Raw genomic sequence first — 21500 nt, forward strand, 5'->3', positions numbered from 1 at the left:
CTTTAAAAAAAAAAAAAAAAAAAAAGAAGGGAAGGGAGAGAGAGAGAATCTTAAGCAGACTCCACACCCACTGTAGACCCTGACACAGGACTCAGTCTCACAACCCTGGGGTTAAGACCTGAGCTGAAATTAAGAGTTGGTCGCTCAACTGACTAAGTCATGCAGAGACTCCTATATTGTATATTTTAATGTTGCCAAGAGAGTAGATCTGATCACAGAAAATTTGTAATTGTGAGGTGATAGATGTTAAGTAAATTTATTGCAGTTTTCATTTCCCAATGTATTTCATATAGTAAATCATTCTTTTGTACACCTAAAACTAATACAGTATTATGTGGCAGTGATACCTTAATAAAAACCTGTGGCTTTTCATGTTTGACACCTTAAATGACCAGCCTTATCTTTTACATTCGGTCAGTAAAAATTGTAGTTGTTTGTTGTTGTCTTTTAAAAATATTTATTTATTTATTTATTTATTTGACAGTCAGAGATCACAAGTAGGCAGAGAAGCAGGCAGAGAGATGGGGGAGAAGCAGGCTTCCTGCTGAGCCCAATGGAGGGCTCGATCCCAGAACCTTGAGATCATGACCTGAGCCAAAGACAGAGGCTTTAACCCACTGAGCCACCCAGGTGCTCCTGTAAAAATTGTAGTTGAACCACCTGTTTTTCTTACTGATCTTTTACTCTGTGACTTCTAGCTCCCGTAATGTGAAGTTTTCTTCCTCTTTTCTTTAAACACACACATACCTAAGTCTTATGCCCTAACTCAGGTGTTAACCTACTTTTCTCTCCTATATCAGAACTTCCACAACTTCCACATTTAAAAGTGTCTCTCCCACTAGAGTGAATTCTTCTAAGAATAAGGACCTTACCTGCCTTATTTGCCAGTCTATTTCTAATCTTTACAAGATAATCTGACACATAGTAATTGCTTAATAGTAAGTGAATGAGTAAGATATTGGTTGTATGGTTTATCTCCGAAAGGACAGAATTCCAGTTAATTCACTAAAAAGAGAAGGAAATAAAACTTTAAATGTACTGACAGAGAAAGAGGTCTCTGATATCATTTTGAGTGATGAGAGAGAGTAAAATATCTTAAATATTTTTCTATACTTAGCAGTGGGAAAAATATATACCACTATTAACACTGAATACCGGGGCACCGGGGTGGCTCAGTGGGTTAAAGCCTCTGCCTTCGGTTCAGGCCATGATCCCAGGGCCCCAGGGTCCTGGGATCAAGCCTCGCATTGGGCTCTCTGCTCAGCGGGGAGGCTGTTTCCCCCTCTCTGTCTCTGCCAGCCTCTTTGCCTACTTGTGATCTCTGTCTATCAAATAAATAAAATCTTGGAAAAACAAAACACTGAGTACCTAGGATGTTGATTGGGAGCTAAATACATTATATATTTTTTGTATTTGAATGTTTTAAAACAAGCATACTATTTTTTAATGCAAACAGGTTTTTTTTTAAGACTTTATAATTTTTTTTTTAAGATTTTATTTTTTTATTTGACAGACAGAGATCACAGGTAGGCAGAGAGGCAGGCAGAGAGAGAGGAGGAAGCAGGCTTCCCGACGAGCAGAGAGCCCAATGCGAGGCTTGATCCCAGGACCCTGGGGCCCTGGGATCATGGCCTGAACCGAAGGCAGAGGCTTTAACCCACTGAGCCACCCAGGCACCGCAAGACTTTATAATTTTTAAGTAATCTTATACCCAACTTGGGGCTTAGACTTACAACCTGGAGATCAAGGGTTACATGCAGTCCCAAGGAGCCTCCTGGGCTCCCAGGTTTTGGATTTTTTTTTTTTTTAAAGAATACATTTTAACAGGTGTTGAATAAAATGCAACACCTAGGCATAAATTCATAACAGAAACCATAAAAGAATGCAGCTTCCTTTTTTTTTTTGCTTTATCTAAAATGAACACATAAAATTAGTAAGAGTTAATTTAATGTTAGCATACAGTGTTGCATTAATTTCAGGTGTACAGTGTAGTGCTTCAATTCCATACATCGATTTGCCTTTTTTTAATATATTTTCTTAAGATTTTATTTATTTATTTGACAGAGATCACAAGTAGGCAGAGAGGCAGGCAGAGAGAGAGGGGGGAAGCAGGCTCCCTGCCAAGCAGAGAGCCCGATGCTGGGCTCTATCCCAGGACCCCGAGATCATGACCCAAGCCAAAGGCAGAGGCTTAATCCACTTAGGCACCCCCTTTTTAAGTATTTATAAGTAATTTCTAGTCGCAGCATTGGGGCTGGAACCTACAACCCTGAGATCGAGTCACAGGCTGTACCAACTGAGCCAGCCAGGTGTCCCAAGATTTGCTTTTTTTTTTTTTTTTTTTAAACATTCAAGTGCCAGTTTTCACTTCTTCTTCTTCTTCTTCTTTTTTTTTTTTTAAGATTTTATTTATTTATTTATTTGACAGGGAGAGATCACAGGTAGGCAGAGAGGTAGGCAGAGGGTGGAGAGAAGCAGGCTTCCCACTGTGCAGAGAGCCCAGTGCAGCGCTTGATCCCAGGATCCTGAGATCATGACCTGAGCTGAAGGCAGAGGCTTAACCTGCTGAGCCACCCAGGCGCCCCCCCCATTTTTTTTTAATTCAGCATATATATCTGGACTTTTTTTGTCTCTGAACATAGAGATTATGATGGTCTTTTTAGTTTTATTAAGTAAGCTCTACACTTGATGTGGGGCCTTGAATGCATGATTCTGAGATCAAGAGTCCCAGGCTCTACCACCTGAGCCAGCCAGGTGCCCCATGACTTTTTTTTTAAAGGCTTTTTGGTGTTTCATTTTATTGACACATACTAATTTAATCACTGCAGGAATTTTTCTCAAGTTTTCTTTTTTCTTGTAAAGAATATAAGGAATAGACGTCTTGTTCCAGTGAAATCTTAACAAAATTATACTTTTAGTTTTGTGACCCAAACTCTTAAATATTTTGGTATATTCCCTTTTAATAATCTTGGCTTCATTCCTATGTATTTCAGGTCTTCGGATCAACGGAGAATTAATAACTGCCTATCCCCAAGTGGTGGTAGTGAGAGTACCAACCCCTTGGGTGCAAAGTGATAGTGACATAACTGTTTTGCGCCATTTAGAGAAGATGGGATGTCGGTTGATGAACCGACCTCAAGCCATCCTGAACTGTGTTAATAAATTTTGGACTTTTCAAGAGTTGGCTGGCCATGGTGTTCCTCTGCCAGATACTTTCTCTTATGGTAAGTGTGCTAATAAGAATTTATAGCCCAAGTTTTACACCACTTATAGTTCCGAAAGCTGTACTAAATTAATAAGGTTATGTGATATAAGGAAATTGTGAACATGAAGGAATTTCTTACAGAAATAGCTTTCAGTCTTAACAAACTGGGCCCAAGAATTATATATTCTGCGTTAAGATTTAATTCCATGATATTGTAGAGTGGATTTAGTAAACTGTTTGTAAAGGGCCAAATAGCAAATATTTTGCACTTTCTGGGCTGTAAGTTCTCTCTTGTGACCCTCAGTAATGCTGTTGTAGTGTGAAAGCTGTGTTCCAGTAAAACTTCATTATAAAAAAAAGACACTAGACCAAATCTGTCTTAAAGGCCTTAGTTTGCCAATGCCATGGTAAAAGATAATACAATTTGGTGACATCTCTGTTTAATGTCTGATTATATTTATCAGCATTTTCGTGATAATTCTTCAAAAATTGTTTTCTTTTAAGAAAATGACAGTATTCTAGGTATACTTGAAAACCAGTGCTCCAAAACTGTCTATGGTAAAGGTAAAGGGTCTTTTTTTTTTTTTTTTTTCAGACCAACATGCTGTGTTTCAGTACTTCTTTTTTTTTAAAGCTTTTGTTTATTTATTTGACAGAGAGAGACACAGTGAGAGAGGGAACACGAGCAGGGGGAATGGGAGTGGAAGAGGGAGAAGCAGGCTTCCCCGCTGAGCAGGGAGCCCAATGTGGGGCTTGATCCCAGGACCCTGGTATCATGATCTGAGCCGAAGGCAGCCGCTTAACAACTGAGCCATCCAGGTGCCCCTTTGGTTCAATACTCTTATGAAATATGATAAAAATGACTGAGCAATGCAAGATGGCTATACAGGCTTCCAGTGCTACTCTTTTCATATTTATCTGGTCATATATCAGTAGCGGAGAAGTTACCAGCAGGCACAGGTTACCAGACAACACTTTTGAGTACACTGCCATAAATAATACTATGTTAGTATATTTCCTATCTGTCCATTTCTTTTGTTTGGAAAGGATCAGACTTGCTATAAATTATAACAATTTTCCATAAAGACAATTCTTCAAATAAATGTTCAGTAGTGTTCTTGGAGAGTTAATGAGGCCTCTTTAAAAAAAAAAAAAAAGATTTATTTATGAGTGAGAGAACACGCACGTGTGGGGAGGAGCCGTTGGAAAGGGATGTGCAAATTCTGCACTGAGTTTGGAGCCCGACACAGGGCTCAGTCTCATGACCCTGAGATCGTGACCTGAGCCAAAATTTAGAGTTAGACATTTAACTGAGTGAGTCACTCAGGGACCCCAACTTAAATATTTTACAGAAAGGAGCTCCCCAGGTCTGTATGGCATGTGTGGATATAGTTGATGATTTTAGCAATTGCACAAGAAGAGACAATATGAATAGTTTGAGAATTCTGTCAGATGCTTTTGGGATTTAGCTTATATTAGGGGTCTATACTTTGGATTTCAGGAAAGTGGAAAGGAGAAAAGGGTTAAACAAATTAACAAATGTTACTTATACTCTAATGTTGAAGGTTTAAAATTAGGGGACAGAATCATCTTAATGTCTCTAAGCTGCAAATGTATGATATTGCAGTTGATTAATAAACCTTTTCTGGGTTAAATTCTTTTATATCACCATGCTGAGTTTTTACAGCTGTAGTTCATTTTTGCTCTAATCTTGTTACTGTATCATTTGTTTTTAGGCAATAAAAACAGTAAAGGATAAAACTTAACTCATGGGTACTGGGTGGCTCAGTGTAGAAAGAACTCTGATTAATGGAGATAAGAAAAATTAATTTGTATGTTTCATGAGAGGGAGAGAACACAGGTAGCATCAACCTTGGATAAGTCTTGTAAACATACTTAGTCTTCTGTTTCTTAATCTAAACTGGGCAATGAGTACACTGAAGAACTTGGTGCTTCTGTTATCTTGTGTAGTGGAAGAATAAGGGATAAAAATATAAAATACTGTATAGAATTAGGTAACTGAGTGGAAAGATAATTAATATTTTAAGTTTGATATTAGAATATTTATAGTTTAAGATAGCTTTCATCTTTTTTTTTTAAATAAGTGTGATTTTTTTTAAGGATTTTATTTATTTATTTGACAGATCACAAATAGGCAGAGAGGCAGAGGGAGAGGGAAGCAGGCTCCCCACTGAGCAGAGAGCCTGATGCAGGGCTTGATCCCAGAACCCTGAGATCATGACCTGAACCGAAGGCAGAGGTTTAACCCACTGAGCCACCCACGCGCCCTCTTTCATCCAATTTAAAAGGGGTTATTTTAAACTAGTATTTAACTGTTCTTACAGCTTTTTTTTTCTTTTTTAATATCTATTTATTTGTTTATTTGACAGAGAGAGAGGGATCACAAGTAGGCAGAGGCAGGCAGAGAGAGTGGGGGAAGCAGGCTCCCCGCCAAGCAGAGAGCTGGACGCGGGGCTCGATCCCAGGACCCTGAGATCACAACCTGAGGCAAAGGCAGAGGCTTTAACCCACTGAGCCACCCAGGCACCCCTCCTTACAGCTTTTTAAAGTAGGCTTCATGATGTGCATGGGGCTTAAATTCAGAACTGTGAGATCATGAGGTCAAGACCTGACCCGAGATCGAGAGTTGGATGTTTAACTGCCTGAGCCACCCAGGCAGTTTTAACTTTTCTTTTCTTTTTTTTTTTTTTTTTTTTAAGATTTTGTTCATTTATTAGCGTGTGAGAGAGAACGAGAGTGAGTAGTTGGGAGAGGGAGGAGCAGACTCCCAACTGAGCAGGGAGCCTGATGCAGGGCTCAATCCCAGGATCCCAGCATCATGTCCTGAACTGAAGGCAGATGCTCAACTGACTGAGCCACCCAGGTGCCCTAGGCACCTGTCAACTTTTAATAACTTTCTTTAAGAAAAGCAAAATTTAGCCATCAGGTTCTTAATCTTCTACCTTCTCTGTGTTGCTTACTTTAGTATAGATAAAACTTACCACAAAACACCTGCGTTACTGTTCTTAATTTCTTTTTTGTTCAAACCAGGCGGTCATGAAAATTTTGCTAAAATGATTGATGAAGCAGAAGTACTGGAGTTTCCAATGGTAGTGAAGAATACACGAGGTCATAGAGGTGTGTATGAATTGTTCTATGGTACATCATTTTGAAATTACTCTTGAGAATTAATAATGAGGTTGGTTATACAAAACAAAACAAATTTTTCTTAATCTGATCAATGCTATTATTATTTTCTTTGTATTTCCTCATGGTTATTGACTAGACAGTCTTACCAGTTGAAATATATAGCTTTTGAAGGACTTTGGGAGAATAAAAGGAAATTGTTGGTGCATGGTACTTCAGGCTTCTGGAAGTCTGTTTTGACTAGAAGCGATTTCTATTCATTTAGTGGTTGTCCTGTAGATTTTAAGGTGCATATTTAATTTAGACCAACTTTCAAATTATATCTTTATCTTCCTCTTTAATAATGCAAGGACCTTAGATCACTAATTCCAGTGACCCCTGTCCCAATTTATATAGCTTGAAAACTTAAGTATATAAAGTAAAGCTATGAAGCTATAGAAGAAAGTATATAAAGATATCTTAATGACTTCAAGTAAGGATTTACTTTTTTTTTTTTTTTTTAATTTATTTGACAGAGAGAGATCAAGTAGCAGAGAGGCAGGCAGAGAGAGAGGGAAGCAGGCTCCCCGCCGAGCAGAGAGCCTGATGCGGGACTCAATCGCAGAGCCCTGAGACCAAGGATTTCCTTTTTTTTAAGATTTTTATTTATTTGACAGACAGAGAGCACAAGTAGGCAGAGAGAGAGGAGGAGGAAGGCTCCCCGCTGAGCAGAGAACCCGATGTGGGGCTTGATCCCATGACCCTGAGATCATGACCTGAGCTGAAGGCAGAAGCTTTAACCCACTGAGCCACCCAGGCGCCCCCAGAGTAAGGATTTCTTAAGGCATAAAATTTTCATGAATCCAAGTACTTCATAAAGCTTAATGCCTTGACAGTATGGCAGCCAAGAAGTCTTAGGGCTCCACAGAGGGGCTCCAGTGAACACAGAAGCTGCATGATCTCTTATGAATTAGCCTCAGAAGTCATACAGAAAAGGTTCTGCTGTGTTCCGTTGTTTGAAGCAATCACAGTCCCTCTTTGATTCAAAGGGAAAGGACAAAGATTCCCCCCTCTTCTTGGTGGGAAGAATGTCAAAGGATTCATACCCCCCCCTTTTTTTTTTTAAAGGATTTTATTTATTTATTTATTTATTTATTTATTTGAGAGAGAGAGAACGCGCGCGCAATCTTAAGCAGGTGCTGGGACAGAGGAAGAGAGGGAGCGTAATGCAGGACTGGATCCTAGGATTCTAGCCTCATGATCTGTGTTGAAGATAGATACTTAACTGACTTAGCCACACAAGTGCCCCACACCCATGTTTGAAAAAACAGCCACTTGTGGGCACCTGGGTGGCTCAATGGGTTAAGCCTCTGTCTTCGGCTCAGGTCATGATCTCAGGGTCCTGGGATCGAGTTCTGCATCAGGCTCTCTGTTCAGCAGGGAGCCTACTTCTCCTCTCTGCCTCTCTGCCTACTTGTGAGCTCTCTCTCTGTCAAATAAATAAATGAAATCTTTAAAAAGAAAAAAAGCCAGCCACTTGTTTTAGCACCAGAATTGACAAATACAGTAATGGAATTGACTAGTGAATTCAGAAATAAAACTAGGTATGTAGTAACATACTGCTATTTTTTTCTATGCAAATGTTATATATATTGTATAATAATATATGACTCATTTTTACTCAGAGGGCAATGCTATGCTAATAAATTAGGCTGGCATTATTGGCTGACCTGGAGGAATATAAATATTAGACCCCTGCTTTATGACATATACCAAAATAAACTCTAGATTACTGTAGGAATTAAGGTAGTGGTAGGAGAGAATTAACTTTATACACATTTTTGCATTGTTTCACTCATTACCATAACTGTTACTTAGGTTAAAAGATAATCGATTCCGAAAGAGCAGGTTGAGACTCAAGAAGGTGCAGGTGGTGCACATCAACTGTGAGCAGTTTCACTTACATATATTTTTTATTCTTTTTCAACCACAGGCAAAGCGGTTTTCTTGGCTCGAGATAAGCACCATTTGGCTGATCTAAGCCATCTTATTCGCCATGAAGCTCCATACCTGTTCCAGAAGTATGTTAAGGAGTCTCATGGACGGGATGTGCGTGTCATTGTTGTGGGAGGCCGTGTGGTTGGCACCATGTTACGTTGTTCAACAGATGGAAGGATGCAAAGCAACTGCTCACTAGGTAAAAACAACACAGGTGTCTTTCTCGTATATATAATACTATAGCTTCTCCAATGAGTATTCATATGTAACTACAGGTAACTTAAGGTAAACAAGATAAACTTAAGTTTAAAAACATTAACTTTCACTTGTAACTATGATCAGTAGTTATAATTATATTATTATATGAATATAATAAATGTACTTTTGAGTTGTTTTCTAATAATAAAATTGGTTTTCTCTGAAACATAAATTTGCTTTTTACCCATGCTCAATTTGTAACCCAGTTCACACTTGTATGAAATGTCTGACCAGAGTTAAAGATTCCATCTGGTGATAATATTTAATTTGCATGTAATTGTAGTTCACTCAGGCTGGGTCCTAACCTGTTTTACCCATTGGTCAAAAGAAGATTACTGCTTTTGATTTACTACTGTGTATTTTCTTGATCTCTTATTGTTAAAGTACCTTAGAACTTAGTCTGGGTGTTTTTCCTGTGTATTTCATTTCCTTAGTCATCTGACTTGGGTCGTGACATTAAATACTATCTGTGTTGTTATTTTCAAATTTATATCTCCATCTTGGGCTTTCTTTCTGAACTCCAAGTACATAAAAATAGCTGCCTGTTCAGTTATCTACCAGTAGTTATATAACACAATCCTCTCCAAAAGTGTACTCCCCATATAACTCCCCCCCCCAGTGTATTTCATCCCCAGTTTTCTCCTTATCATTTAACAACTCTGTCTCTCCAATTTACACCAAAATCCTTAGTCTTCAAGTCTTATACCACAAATCAAAACTCTCAGATTTCAGTTTCTTTATTTCTACTCTCAAAGTGTATCCAAATCTGACAATTTCTCATTATTTCTGCCGTTAATATTGTCTTACCATACTTGGATTACTTGTAGTAGCCCCTAATTGGTTGTTTTGCTTCCATCCTTACTCTCTTACAGTCTAACACTGCAGTGATGTGATAGATCTTTTTAAAATACATCTCAAGCCAGGCTTTGTTTAAAATCCTCCAGTGGTTCCTTGTTTCATTCAAAGTACAGTAGTCTATAGTGGTCTTACAGTAGATTAACAATCCCTGCATGATTTGACCCCTAGTTATTGCTGAGATCTACAGCTACAGCAGTAAATCTCCAAAACATAATGTTGAGTCAAGAAATGAAAGTCTTAGAAGAGAATACCTATAGTATTCCATTTATATAAAATTTAAATATATGTAGAATCAGTCAAAGTTTGCTTGGAATAGAAATTTATATAGTCAAGTGTAAAGAAAAACAATATTGACAAGTGTGAAATTCAGCATAGTGCCATGGAATAGGAGCACAGGAAATTTGAAAGGTAATCGTGATATAAAGCCTCTTTTGTACTCTTGAAAAAATAATTTCTGCCTCCTGGCATTAGTTCTTCATATCCCATTTTCCGTCCCATCATATTATGCTTATTAGCAGCTACAGAGCTGAATGACATCTTTTCATTTCTGGGACATCTTTACCTTCTTAGTTTTCTACCGTGAAATTTAATTAACAATTTTTATCCCTTAAGCAAAGAAATAACAAAGGTAAGTTAATTATATATTAAGTAATACTTTTAAAATTTTGAAGTAACTGAGAATTACAGAAAAGTATGAAGGATAATATAAAGGATTTGTTTGTACCCATTAACCAGCTTGCAAAATAAGTTGTTGATTTAGTTCTCTGTTGACTCCCTTTCCTGCTCATTTCTTCCTCTCCCCAAGTTCTGAACTTACTGTTTCTCTTTCCCTTAAAAGTACTTTCAGTTCTTCTGTCTTCCTAAACAAGATATTATTTCATATGTTATAAAACCTTATATAAATGATTTATAATGATATATATATATTTCAAAGATTGTATTCATTTATTTATATGATAGAGCATGAAAGGGGAGAAGGCAGAAAGAGAAGCAGACTCCCCGATGAGCACGGAGTCCGATGCGGGAACCTGATCCTGGGACTCTGACCCTAGGACTCCAGAATCATGACTGAGCTGAAGGCAGTTGAACCAACTGAACCACCCAGGCGCTTCCCGCCCCCTTACCATTATTTTTGAGATTCATCTATTCAACATTTAGCAGTAGTTGACTGATTTTGCCTGCTGCGTAATTTTACCTTTTGACTGCTTCCAATTTAGGCCTTTTATAAGCAGTATTGCTATGAAAATTTTTTTTTATCTTTAGATATAGGCCCAAGAGTGTTTCTAGGTTAACTCATTCACTCAAAAGTGGGATTTCTGTATCCTAGTGAGTTATACAACTTCACCTTTACTAGATATTACCAAATGAGTGTCCAAAGTCATTATATGTTTTTTATAGTGCCACCTTTTTGCCAACTTGGGATATTGATAGACTTTAAACATTTTGTCAGCCTGGTGTGATGGTATATTCTGTTATTTTAATTTGTACTCCTGACCCTATCCAGCTATCTTTTCTGAATTGCCTATTGAGGTCTTTTACCTCCTTTATTATTGGAATTTTTTTTTGTTCTTTTAATAAGACTTGGAAAAGAGTCCTTTATGTACTTCAGATCCTTCATCATTTACATGAATTGTAAATGCAGTTTTTCATCCCAGCTTATGATATCTCATCTTTTTTTTTCTTCGAAAGAGTTTATTTATTTTAGAGAGAGAGGGGAGTCCAGAGAGAGCAGCAGATTCCCCGCCCAGCAGGGAGCCCAACCATCCTAGGACTCGAGGTCTTGACCTGAGCTGAAAGCAGCTGCTTAACCGATTAGGCCCCCCCCTTAGGCACTCCTCATCTTTTTTGGCTTATATATTTTAGTGAACAGAAATTCACAGTTTCGTATCAAGCGTATTCATGGTTTTCTTTACATTATTTTTTATTAAAGAAATTCTTTTTCACCACATGGTTGTATTCTGTTCTTATTATAGTTCTCTAAAATTTTTTGAAGTTTAGCTTCCATGCTTAGGTTGTTAAGCAACCAGAAATTGATTTTGTTCTTCAGTGTAAGGTAGAGATTCCCATTTTCTTTTTTCCAAATGAGTAACACCTGGTTTTCCCAACACTATTTTTTGAATGGCTTGTTCATTACTGATTTATAATGCCATCTTTCTTCTGTTTCAGGGTCCTATGGTCTGTTATATACTCTTCATTCCCTGTATGATTAGCAATGTGAATTCCTCTACCATTATGCCTACTATCTGGTAGAGCAAAAGTACCTCTGCCTTATTCTCTGAAATTGAATGCCCTCATTATTCTGTCCTCAGGGAGGCCTTTTTTTTTTTTTTTAATAATCCTGATATTTATTTTTCCATCTTTATTGAGATATAATTGACATATAACACTGTATAGTTTGAAATGTACAACATAGTGATTTTATATATGTATGTATTGCAAAATGATTATCACAATAAGATTAGTTATCACATCCATTACTTCATTTATTACTGGTGTGTGTGTGTGTGTGTGTGTGAACTTTAAAAAAAAAACTACTCTCAGGACGTGTGGCTCGCTCATTCGGTTAAGTGTCTGATTCTTGATTTTTGGCTCAGGTCAGTATCTCAGGGTTTTGAGATCAAACTCCGTGTTGTGGGGCTCTGTGCTTGGCAGGAAGTCTCCTTCTCTCACTGTCTTTGAAATAAATAAGATAAATCTTTTAAAAAAATCTACTTTTAGCAATTTTCAAATACATAATATAGTATTTTTTTTAATATAGTATTGTTAACAGTAGCTATCAATTCTGTACATTATATCCCCAGAAGTTATTTATTTTATAACTGGAAGCTTGTACCCATTGACCACCTTCACCCATTTCCCTTGCCTTCCCCCTAGCCCCATTCTGGTAACCACCAATCTGTTACGTGTTTCTGTGATCTTGTTTGTTTGTTTAATTCCACATATAATCATACAGTATTTGTCTTTCTCTGTTTGACTTTTTCACTTAGTATAATGCCCTCAATATTTATCCATGCTACAAAAGGTAGGATTTCTTTTTTTTTTCTTTAATGGCTAAAAAAATATTCTTCTGTGTGTGTGTGTGTGTGTGTGTATCTCATATATTTTTTAAAAGGTTCTATTTATTTGACAGAGAGAGAGATCACAGGTAGGGAGGCTGGTAGGGAGAGAGGGGGAAGCAGGTTCCCTGCTGTGCAGAGAGCCTGATGAGGGGCTCGATCCCAGGATCCTGAGATCATGACCTGAGCTGAAGGCAGAGGCTTAACCACTGAGCTACCCAGGTGTCCCCATATCTCACATTTTAAAAATATTTGTCATTGCAGTGTAGTGGACATACTAGTTTCAGGTGTACAACACAGTGATTTGATAATTCTGTAAATTACTTGGTGTTCACCACAATAAGCATAGTAATCACTATATAACATTATTACACTGTTACTGACTATATTCTTCATCTATACCTTTATCTCCATGACCTATTTATTCATTTATTTATTTTTTATTTATTCATTTATTTTTTTATAAAGATGTGCACATGTTTGCATGGGTGGGCGGGTGAAGAAGAAGGGAGGAAAGAAGAGATCCTGGGGGCAGGGCTCAATCTCATGAACCCGAAATCTCCTGAGCTGAAACCAGTTAGGTGCTTAAGGACTGTGCCTCCCAGGCGCCTCCATGACCTCTTTGTTTTATAATTGGAAGTATGTACCTCTTAATCCCCTTCACCTATATTACCCAGCCCCCACCCTCTCCCCTTTGGCAGCACGTTGTTCAGAGGCCTTTTTTATATGAATATTCTCTTACATTCAATATTTACAGTAAAAGTAACTATACCTCTCAGGTTCTGGTACTGTAGTAAGTTCTTAATGACTATTAACTTCTTTAGGTATTGCTAGGTATTGTTAGTATTCCCATTTTATTTCAGAGATGAGGAAGGCCCAGATTAAGTAACTTGCTTGAGATAACAGATCTAATAATCGTGCAGCCAGAATGCAAATGTACTATTTGACTCCAGAGTTGTGCTCTTAATAACTCTTTGAATATGTTGATTTCCAAAATTGAAAAAATTACATGGATTACAGATACCATTTAGATTTCCGAGTAAATGACATGAATTTAGCTTTTTTTTTTTAAACTGTTAAGCTGTGTACGTCTGTACTCTTCTTAATGTTTATTAACTATAATATGATCTCAGTTATGTGAAATTATGTAGACACATCTGATGGATAGTTAACTAAGTGTTAGATAATTATGGTTAGTACTGGAAATGAGCTTTCAAGCTATTTTTGCAAAGACTTTTGGTTTTTTCCATAATGAATAGGTTTTGGTTGACTTTAAAACATTTTAGTTTTATACACAGAAATAATTTATAAAATTATTTGAATATCATCCTTTCATCCTCCCCCCTAATTTTCCTTACCTCTTCTACTCCTTTCACCTACTGTATACATCTGTCCCCTTATTGATTTGCACTTATTTTCAGTTTTTTGCCACTGTGAGCATTTACTTTAAATACATATCTTTGTGAATAATGCTTTTACATACTGGTACTTTTGTGTTGAGGAGTCTCAAGATTAGTATTGCTGGATCAAAATATTTTAATTGTTTGAGATGTAGCCAGATTAATTTACCAGAAGGCGAGAAGTGTATTTCTATATCTAACATATTAAAATACCCTTTTTTCCTCTCCCCCTCATAAGAACTCTTACTTTTTTTTATCCTAAGTTTTTGCCCATTTAATGGGAGTTAAATGCTATCTCACTATTATTTTAATTATTTTAAGATTTATTTTTTATTTTTTATTCATTTATTTGATAGAGAGACAGAGATCACAGGCAGGCAGAGAGGCGGGCAGAGAGAGGAGGAAGCAGGCTCTGAGCAGAGAGCTCAATGTGGGGCTTGATCCCAGGACCCTGAGATCATGACCTGAGCTGAAGGCAGAGGCTTAACCCACTGAGCCACCCAGGCATAGGTTATTTTAATTTTATTTCCCTGTTAATGATGGGCATATTTTTCATAGCTTCTTAGTAATTTATATGTACTTCTATATGAATTGCTTTTTATCATATCTGTCATCTCTTTTTGTTTAACATTTCCAGTAACCACTAAATGCCTGCTATAGAGCCCTCCTCCTCCTCTAATCTCAGTTGAACAATCCAAAATGCCACATTTCAGTTCTTAAATTCTCCCCCTTTTGAGAACCACTGCTTGAGTACCTCTAGAACAGTGTTAAGTAATGATTTTAAGTATCTAAGTTTCTCATTTTCATTGAGATTGTTTAATGTTTTGCTATTCAGAGTATTTAAGTAGCTTCATTCTCCTGGAGTTTTTTAGTAGGAATGACTGTCTAATTTTATCCTATGCCTTTTGGAATCCTTGTATTGATAAAATCATTAGTGTGTTTTCCACCTTTAATTTCTTGATTTGTAATGGATTATGTTGATAAATTTTAAATTTAAAACAGTTTTTGAACTATTCTTGCATTTCTAGAATAAACCTTTAAATAGGTATTAGCATGTTTTAAAATTGGGATTCCTTTAGTATTTTTTTTTTTAAAGATTTATTTATTTATTTGACAGACAGAAATCACAAGGAGGCAGAGAGGCAGGCAGAGAGAGAGAGGAGGAAGCAGGCTCCCTGCTGAGCAGAGAGCCCGATGTAGGGCTCGATCCCAGGACCCTGGGATCATGACTCGAGCTGAAGGCAGAGGCTTTAACCCACTGAGCCACCCAGGCGCCCCTCCTTTAGTATTTTACGAAAATATTTACATCTGTTTTAATAATTGAAGATTGGTCTGTAATGTTACTTTTTAAAATGTCTTGATCACTTTTGGTATCAAGGTTATATAACATTGGTTTTAGTCAGTGTATTGGGGGAATTTTCAGTCTTTTCCTAGGGCATTCTACAGGTAAAGTTGACATCAGATTAAAGGATAGCTAAAGACAACTCCACTTTGAACCCATCAGGTCCTGATTCTTTTTGTAGAAGTAGCTCTTCTATCACCTTTCTGGTCTCTTCTGTAATAGGGGTTGGCCTGTTTATAATAAAGTTTGCTTCTTCTTGGATCAGTATTGGTGATTTCTCATTTGCTTAGAAATCAGCCATTTTTTTAGGTTTCATTCTCAATTTCATGAGATGATTGCTTATGTTTACTTGAATCTCTTGTCTGCAATTCCGTCTTTGATACCATTCATAATTTTGTCAGAGTAGCATTTGGATTTTTTTTCTCCTTTCTATTTTTTCTATTCTAGTCATTCAATCTTTTATTAAAACTCTCTTTTTAGTTTCTTTTTCTAAGAGTACTTAATTTCTTCTTTCTAATTTCAAAATAAAAATTTTGCTATGAAGTGTTTTTACAGATGGTATTTGTTTTTCTTTAATTTAGGGGATCAGTGTTCCAATTTCTAAGTCCTTAACCTTTTGGTTACTTAAGTCATTAATTTCTAATTTTTAATCTTGCGTTATTGTCAGAGAATGTTGCCTGTAAAAAGTGTTTTATAATGTGTTGGGGCATCTCAGTTCCATCGGCTGAGCATCGGATTCTTGATTATGCTCGGTCTCAGGGTTGTAGTCTCAGGGTTGTAAGATCCCTCGCTGAGCTGAGCATGGGAACTCCACAGGATTCTTTCTCTCCCTTTCCATCTGTCTCAACCCCCCACTCACAAGCTTTCTTTTTCTCTTTAAAAAAAAAAAAAAAGAGTTAAGGTTTTGTTTGTTTTGGGCAAAAACATGATTGATTGTTGTCAATATTTGATAAAGGAAAAATGGGTATATGGATATATACTATAAGGCTCTTAAGTGAAGTTTGTTTTTGCCTTTGTCCCTTATCTCTTTCCCCATCCCTTTAGTTTTCAAAAGTTTTTTCATTTTGGTACAGGATATAGATAAACTTTGTCTTTTTTTTTTTTTTTTTTTTAAGATTTTATTTATTTATTTGATAGAGATCACAAGTAGAGAGGCAGGCAGCGAGGAAGAAGCAGGCTCCCGACTGAGCAGAGAGCCTGATGCGGGACCCTGAGACCATGGCCTGCTCAGCAAAGGCTTTAACCCACTGAACCACCTAGGCGCCCTGATAAACTTTGTCTTTTATACTGTGGGAAATTTCAGTTTGTTTTAGTGTAATTGCCAATATAATTCATTTTATTCTTCAGTTCTATTTCATGTTCTCTGGTTTGTAACCTACCATTAATTCATTTCCAACCCTGATTCCACCCCAGATTGGTCAATCTGGATGCTCATCCGTGGTTTTACATTCCATTAATGGTTAACTTCTCTTTCCCTATGCTTAAATCAGACACGTATTTCTTCCTGTTATTTGAGAAGTAATAGTTTTTCCCTGATACTCTCCGTTTTCTGCTCTCCTCAGTCTTCATAAAAATATAAATTCTTTAAAATACCTTTGCCTCAATTTGTATTGTTTCAAATAAAATAGGTTTCTGTGAAAGTTTAATGCCATCTTCAGAATAGCATATTGAAAAAGAAGGGCGCCGGGGTGGCTCAGTGGGTTAAAGCCTTTGCCTTCAGCTCAGGTCATGACTAAGGGTCCTGGAATCGAGGCCCGCATCGGGCTCTCTGCTCAGCGGGGAGCCTGCTTCCTCCTCTATCTCTGCCTGCCTCTCTGCCTACTTGTGATCTCTGTCTGTCAAATAAATAAATAAAAATCTTTTTAAAAAATAATAAGAAAAAGTACTAAATTATTTCTTTGATTGAATTGGACAGGGATTCTCTAATGAGGGAAACTTGGGCTTAGGAAGTCACAGTGGTACAGTAAAATGTCATTTGTTGTCACTACTGATTTAAAAGACAATTAACATTAGAGGCAAGCTTTAGTTTTACTCCAGAAATTTATCATTTTGGTAACTTACCTTGTTTCTTTTTTGCCAGGTGGTGTGGGGATGATGTGCTCCTTGAGTGAACAGGGGAAGCAGCTAGCTATCCAGGTGTCTAATATCCTGGGGATGGATGTGTGTGGCATTGACCTATTGATGAAAGATGACGGCTCCTTCTGTGTCTGCGAGGCCAATGCAAATGTAGGTTTCATCGCCTTTGATAAGGCTTGTAATCTAGATGTAGCTGGTATCATAGCGGACTATGCCGCCTCCCTCCTGCCCTCTGGCCGGCTCACCCGGCGTATGTCCCTGCTCTCCGTGGTGTCCACGGCCAGTGAGACTAGTGAGCCGGAGCTGGGTCCCCCAGCCAGCACTGCTGTCGACAACATGAGCGCAAGTTCCAGCTCTGTTGACAGCGACCCTGAAAGCACCGAGCGAGAGCTGCTCACCAAGCTCCCAGGGGGCCTGTTCAACATGAACCAGCTGATAGCCAATGAGATCAAACTCCTGGTGGAGTGACTCCACCGGTAAAAAATTACCAACAACTCCCTTGTAAAACTCACATTCTTTTTCATCTTTTTTCTTTCTTTCTTTCTTTCTTTTTTTTTAACCAACTTGCAATGCTGTTCATGGAAGGTACTCAGGAAGATGAGAGAAAATTGAGTAGAGTTAGTCAGGAGAGAAGCAAGGGGAGCTAGATTAGACCTCTGCTATTAAAATGTTATGATACCACAGATAGAATGGCAGAAGAGGTGAGACACAGAGAAGTGTCAGGCTTTTATACTTACCCTTTAAAATTACTCAATGTGTGTGCTCTCACATGAAGGCCACGAAGAACAGTTTTTTTCACGGCCCCTCGCTTTTGCTTTTGTACAATTGCACAGATTTTGGCATAGCGTAACTTCACATTACGTTGCAAAGATTTGTAATGAGAGAGGAAAAGATCTACCTAAATTATAGGAATTTTTTACAAATCTGAAAATTCTGCCTCTACCATATTAACTAGCAAGTTTATGTTCATAGTTTATGAAGTCTTGAGGCGCTCTTTTACGGGAATTTTATTCTTTCTGTTTTTTGGTTTTCCTTTAATTTGGGTGGGAGAGCAACATTGATATAATCCAATAAAGGTTTCTTAATGACAGAATTGGCATTTTCGTATGATGAAAGGGAAATGAACAGTATTGCAATGTGTGGTACACAAAATGACATTTATTCCAATGTAGATAAAATTACACTAGTTTAAAATATGTGCGTTGACTTGTATTTGTTAGTGTTTTAACCTTTTTTAAAAGATATGCTCTGTTAATGTTGCAGTTTTTTTTTAATACATGCTAGTCTAACATTCCCTGATCTATGCCTGCATCTTTAACAATGGCCAAAGTGAAGAAAGTGCTACCTTTTTTGTTAACAAGACACTGACTTGAAACATGTGCATTTAAAGCCTTTTCCTTTTTCCTTTTTTTCTTTTGGTGGTTGGGCATTTAAAGTATAAGGACAAGGAAAAATATTTTTGGGGGGGCAGATTAAGGGCCTATAAGTTCTTAAGTATAAAGCTGAAGTGATTTTATAATACCAGCATTATATATTTGCATTTTTCACATTTTAGGAGGGAGTATATATATATATATGTGTGTGTGTGTGTGTGCACGCATGCATGTGTATGTGTTTTGCTTTTTGTTTACACCAACCAGTCAAAAAAGGATAGATTCTAGAAAATGGAGCATGATGGGGAAACACAGTTTTTACTTTAAATATCAGATAACTTGTTTTAATAACTACACTGGGTTAGAGGTACTCACTAAAGACATAAAGAGACTAGATGCTTCTTAGGCCTTTTTATGTATATGTATGTTGTTTGGTTTTTTCTTTGGTTCTAGACTGTTCAGTGTATGATTTCTTTAAGGCTACATGCTTTTCTATGCTTCTGGCTGTGCATTTTCTCCTATTATACATAGGTTTTAGGGTGGGGTGGATTGGACATTTTTGTTTGGGGACTTATTTTGCAGTATTAAGTCTCTTATAGCCCAACTCTGAAGCCTTCAGTACTGTCCACTTTTTATATTCCTTTAATATCTGAATTTATAAAAGCCCCAAATGGCATATAACACGAGCCTTTAAAACATGGGTAAATCTGTTTGAATAATGGGTTTGGAAGCTGTGTTAAGAAATGGAGATGCTCCAGAGCTCAACGTAATTTTTTTTAAACAGCAAGTTCCATCTTACTGCAATCCTCTGAAGCTTTTACCCGAGTCCTTTCTTGCCTCTCCAGTGCTTTTTTCCTTCAGATGGACCTTAAACATAATTTCTCGGACACTACTAGAGAGACTTCGAGGCAATAATAAAGATCAGTATTAACCAGCTCTAACAGAGGTTTGATCATGCTTGTACAGTTTTGCCCCCATTTTAAAAAGGAATGTAATAAAATTTGTTTTTTTTTTCCATAGAATTAAATAATATTAAAGTTGAGTGAAAGGTTGATTGTTGGCAAATAGAATAGTACCTCTAATCTGTGCAGTGTCTCATTTCACCTCAAAAAGATGATAATAAGAAGATTTTCTAATTTATTTTAATATATTCTAATCGCATATATAAGAGTTTGACTTGCATAGGGTTATTTTGGGCCTTACGTATGTTTATAAGTACCTCTGACTCATTAACAGAAAGAAGTACTTGGTACTTCTTTCACTGAATGACCATAGGAGGATGCATATTTGGGATAGAGAAATAAATGAGGGAGAAAGAAGTGCTTAATTAATTCATTTATATGATCGTGTAGAGAGCATCTGGTTGTCACATAAATTATGATACATTAAATACCTACATATATCACATGTATATAGATTTGCAAATTTTAAAACATTAATAGAACACCCTCTCTACTTGATGAAAAGCTCAGGGGTTTGTGTTGGGTGGGATAAGGTATCAGGAAAAATGTAGATAGCCTTTAAAACTATTTTACCACACTAACCATATACGATTATCAGATTATTTCACCTTTAGTTTTATTCACTACTGATCCATGTTTTGTGCATTCACACTATATTAAAACATAGCTTTACCAACCTACTTCTGGATTTGTACACACACGTTAGAATAAAGAGGTTAGGAATGATCATCTTAGAGTTTAAAAACGTGAATATCTTCTTGAACTCCCTCAAATTAAGGTAAAGAATATGAACAAATCATTCTGGAAGAACCCAGATGAAACACCTCAGATATTTAAGTGAAAGTTAAATATATTTTCATATTGTTTAATAATTTGTATAATCTTCATTGCTATTATGAGAGGTAAAAATGTATTTATCAATTATGTGTAATTCTTATGCCCAAATCTGAATTATTGTAAAATTGTGTATTGTTAAAATTGTAATTCTTAATTGTATTTTAAAAATAATTCTGATACTGTTTTTATGTTACCTATGATGAAAACTGGACTACATACACGCGCGCACACACACACACGCACGATCTATTCATTTAAAATTTTTAATAGTTTTTTTCTTTTTTTGGTGCCTAATAATTGATTGATCATTTCTGCTGGCTTTTGCTCCACTGAACTTTGAAATCTTTCTGTATATGCTATCAATAAGAAAATATGCTGGAACGTTAGAAAAAAATCACCAAGAGACTTGTTTTCATCAAGCACTTTATCAGACTTTTAAGAAGGTATTGAAGGCATTGAAAGAATTGACTTCTCAAAATCATCTCTTCTTTTTCTCAAGAAGAAAACAGTGGAAAAACAAATTCTCTTCATTCAGTGAATCCCCAGTTTGGGGTCTGGGGAGCGTAGAGACATTGTGAAATCAAATCTTGTGTTACATTTTTCTCCTGGCTCACTCTTTTTGAGAAGGTTTATGGGCTATATGGCTGGTGAGACACGATCCCCTCCTAAGAAAATGTAGGTGCTCAGACAGGTAACCTCTGCTGCTACTGTTTTTATTTGTTTGTTTGTTTGTTTAATTTCTTTTAAAATTTGTTTTTGTTGTACTAGGATATTTTTAAATGTAATATATTGCAGGATTTATAACCAGGTTCACTGCTTTCTTTCTTTTTTTTCTTTTCCCCCTTTTAAAAAAAAAAAAAAAAAAAAACACCAAAGTTTCATTTAAGATACATTTAGGCGCCTTTGAAGCTTGGATTTTGGAATGTTTCAGTAGTGGCCAGAAATCTGCTGTTGGAATCTTCTAGTCTTCCAGGTTTAATTTGAAATGTTTTTAGTTTTGTTTTGGATT

At 36.8% G+C, this 21500-nt stretch overlaps 1 protein-coding gene across 5 annotated transcripts in view; it reads left to right on the forward strand.

Moving 5' to 3' along the window:
* RIMKLB (ribosomal modification protein rimK like family member B) overlaps positions 1 to 20099 on the forward strand; it is a 156002-nt gene extending 135903 nt beyond the window's left edge. For all 5 annotated transcript variants that reach the window (XM_044227381.1, XM_044227382.1, XM_044227379.1 and 2 more), the window contains exons 3-6: positions 2994 to 3224; positions 6257 to 6343; positions 8325 to 8528; positions 17324 to 20099. In XM_044227381.1, coding sequence (XP_044083316.1) covers positions 2994 to 3224; positions 6257 to 6343; positions 8325 to 8528; positions 17324 to 17787 — 986 coding nt within the window. In that variant the 3' untranslated portion in view covers positions 17788 to 20099. The remainder of the gene's footprint in view (positions 1 to 2993; positions 3225 to 6256; positions 6344 to 8324; positions 8529 to 17323) is intronic.
* Positions 20100 to 21500: the final 1401 nt, after the last annotated feature.

Source organism: Neovison vison, chromosome 12, assembly GCF_020171115.1.
Source record: "Neovison vison isolate M4711 chromosome 12, ASM_NN_V1, whole genome shotgun sequence".
Lineage (NCBI taxonomy): Eukaryota > Metazoa > Chordata > Mammalia > Carnivora > Mustelidae > Neogale > Neogale vison.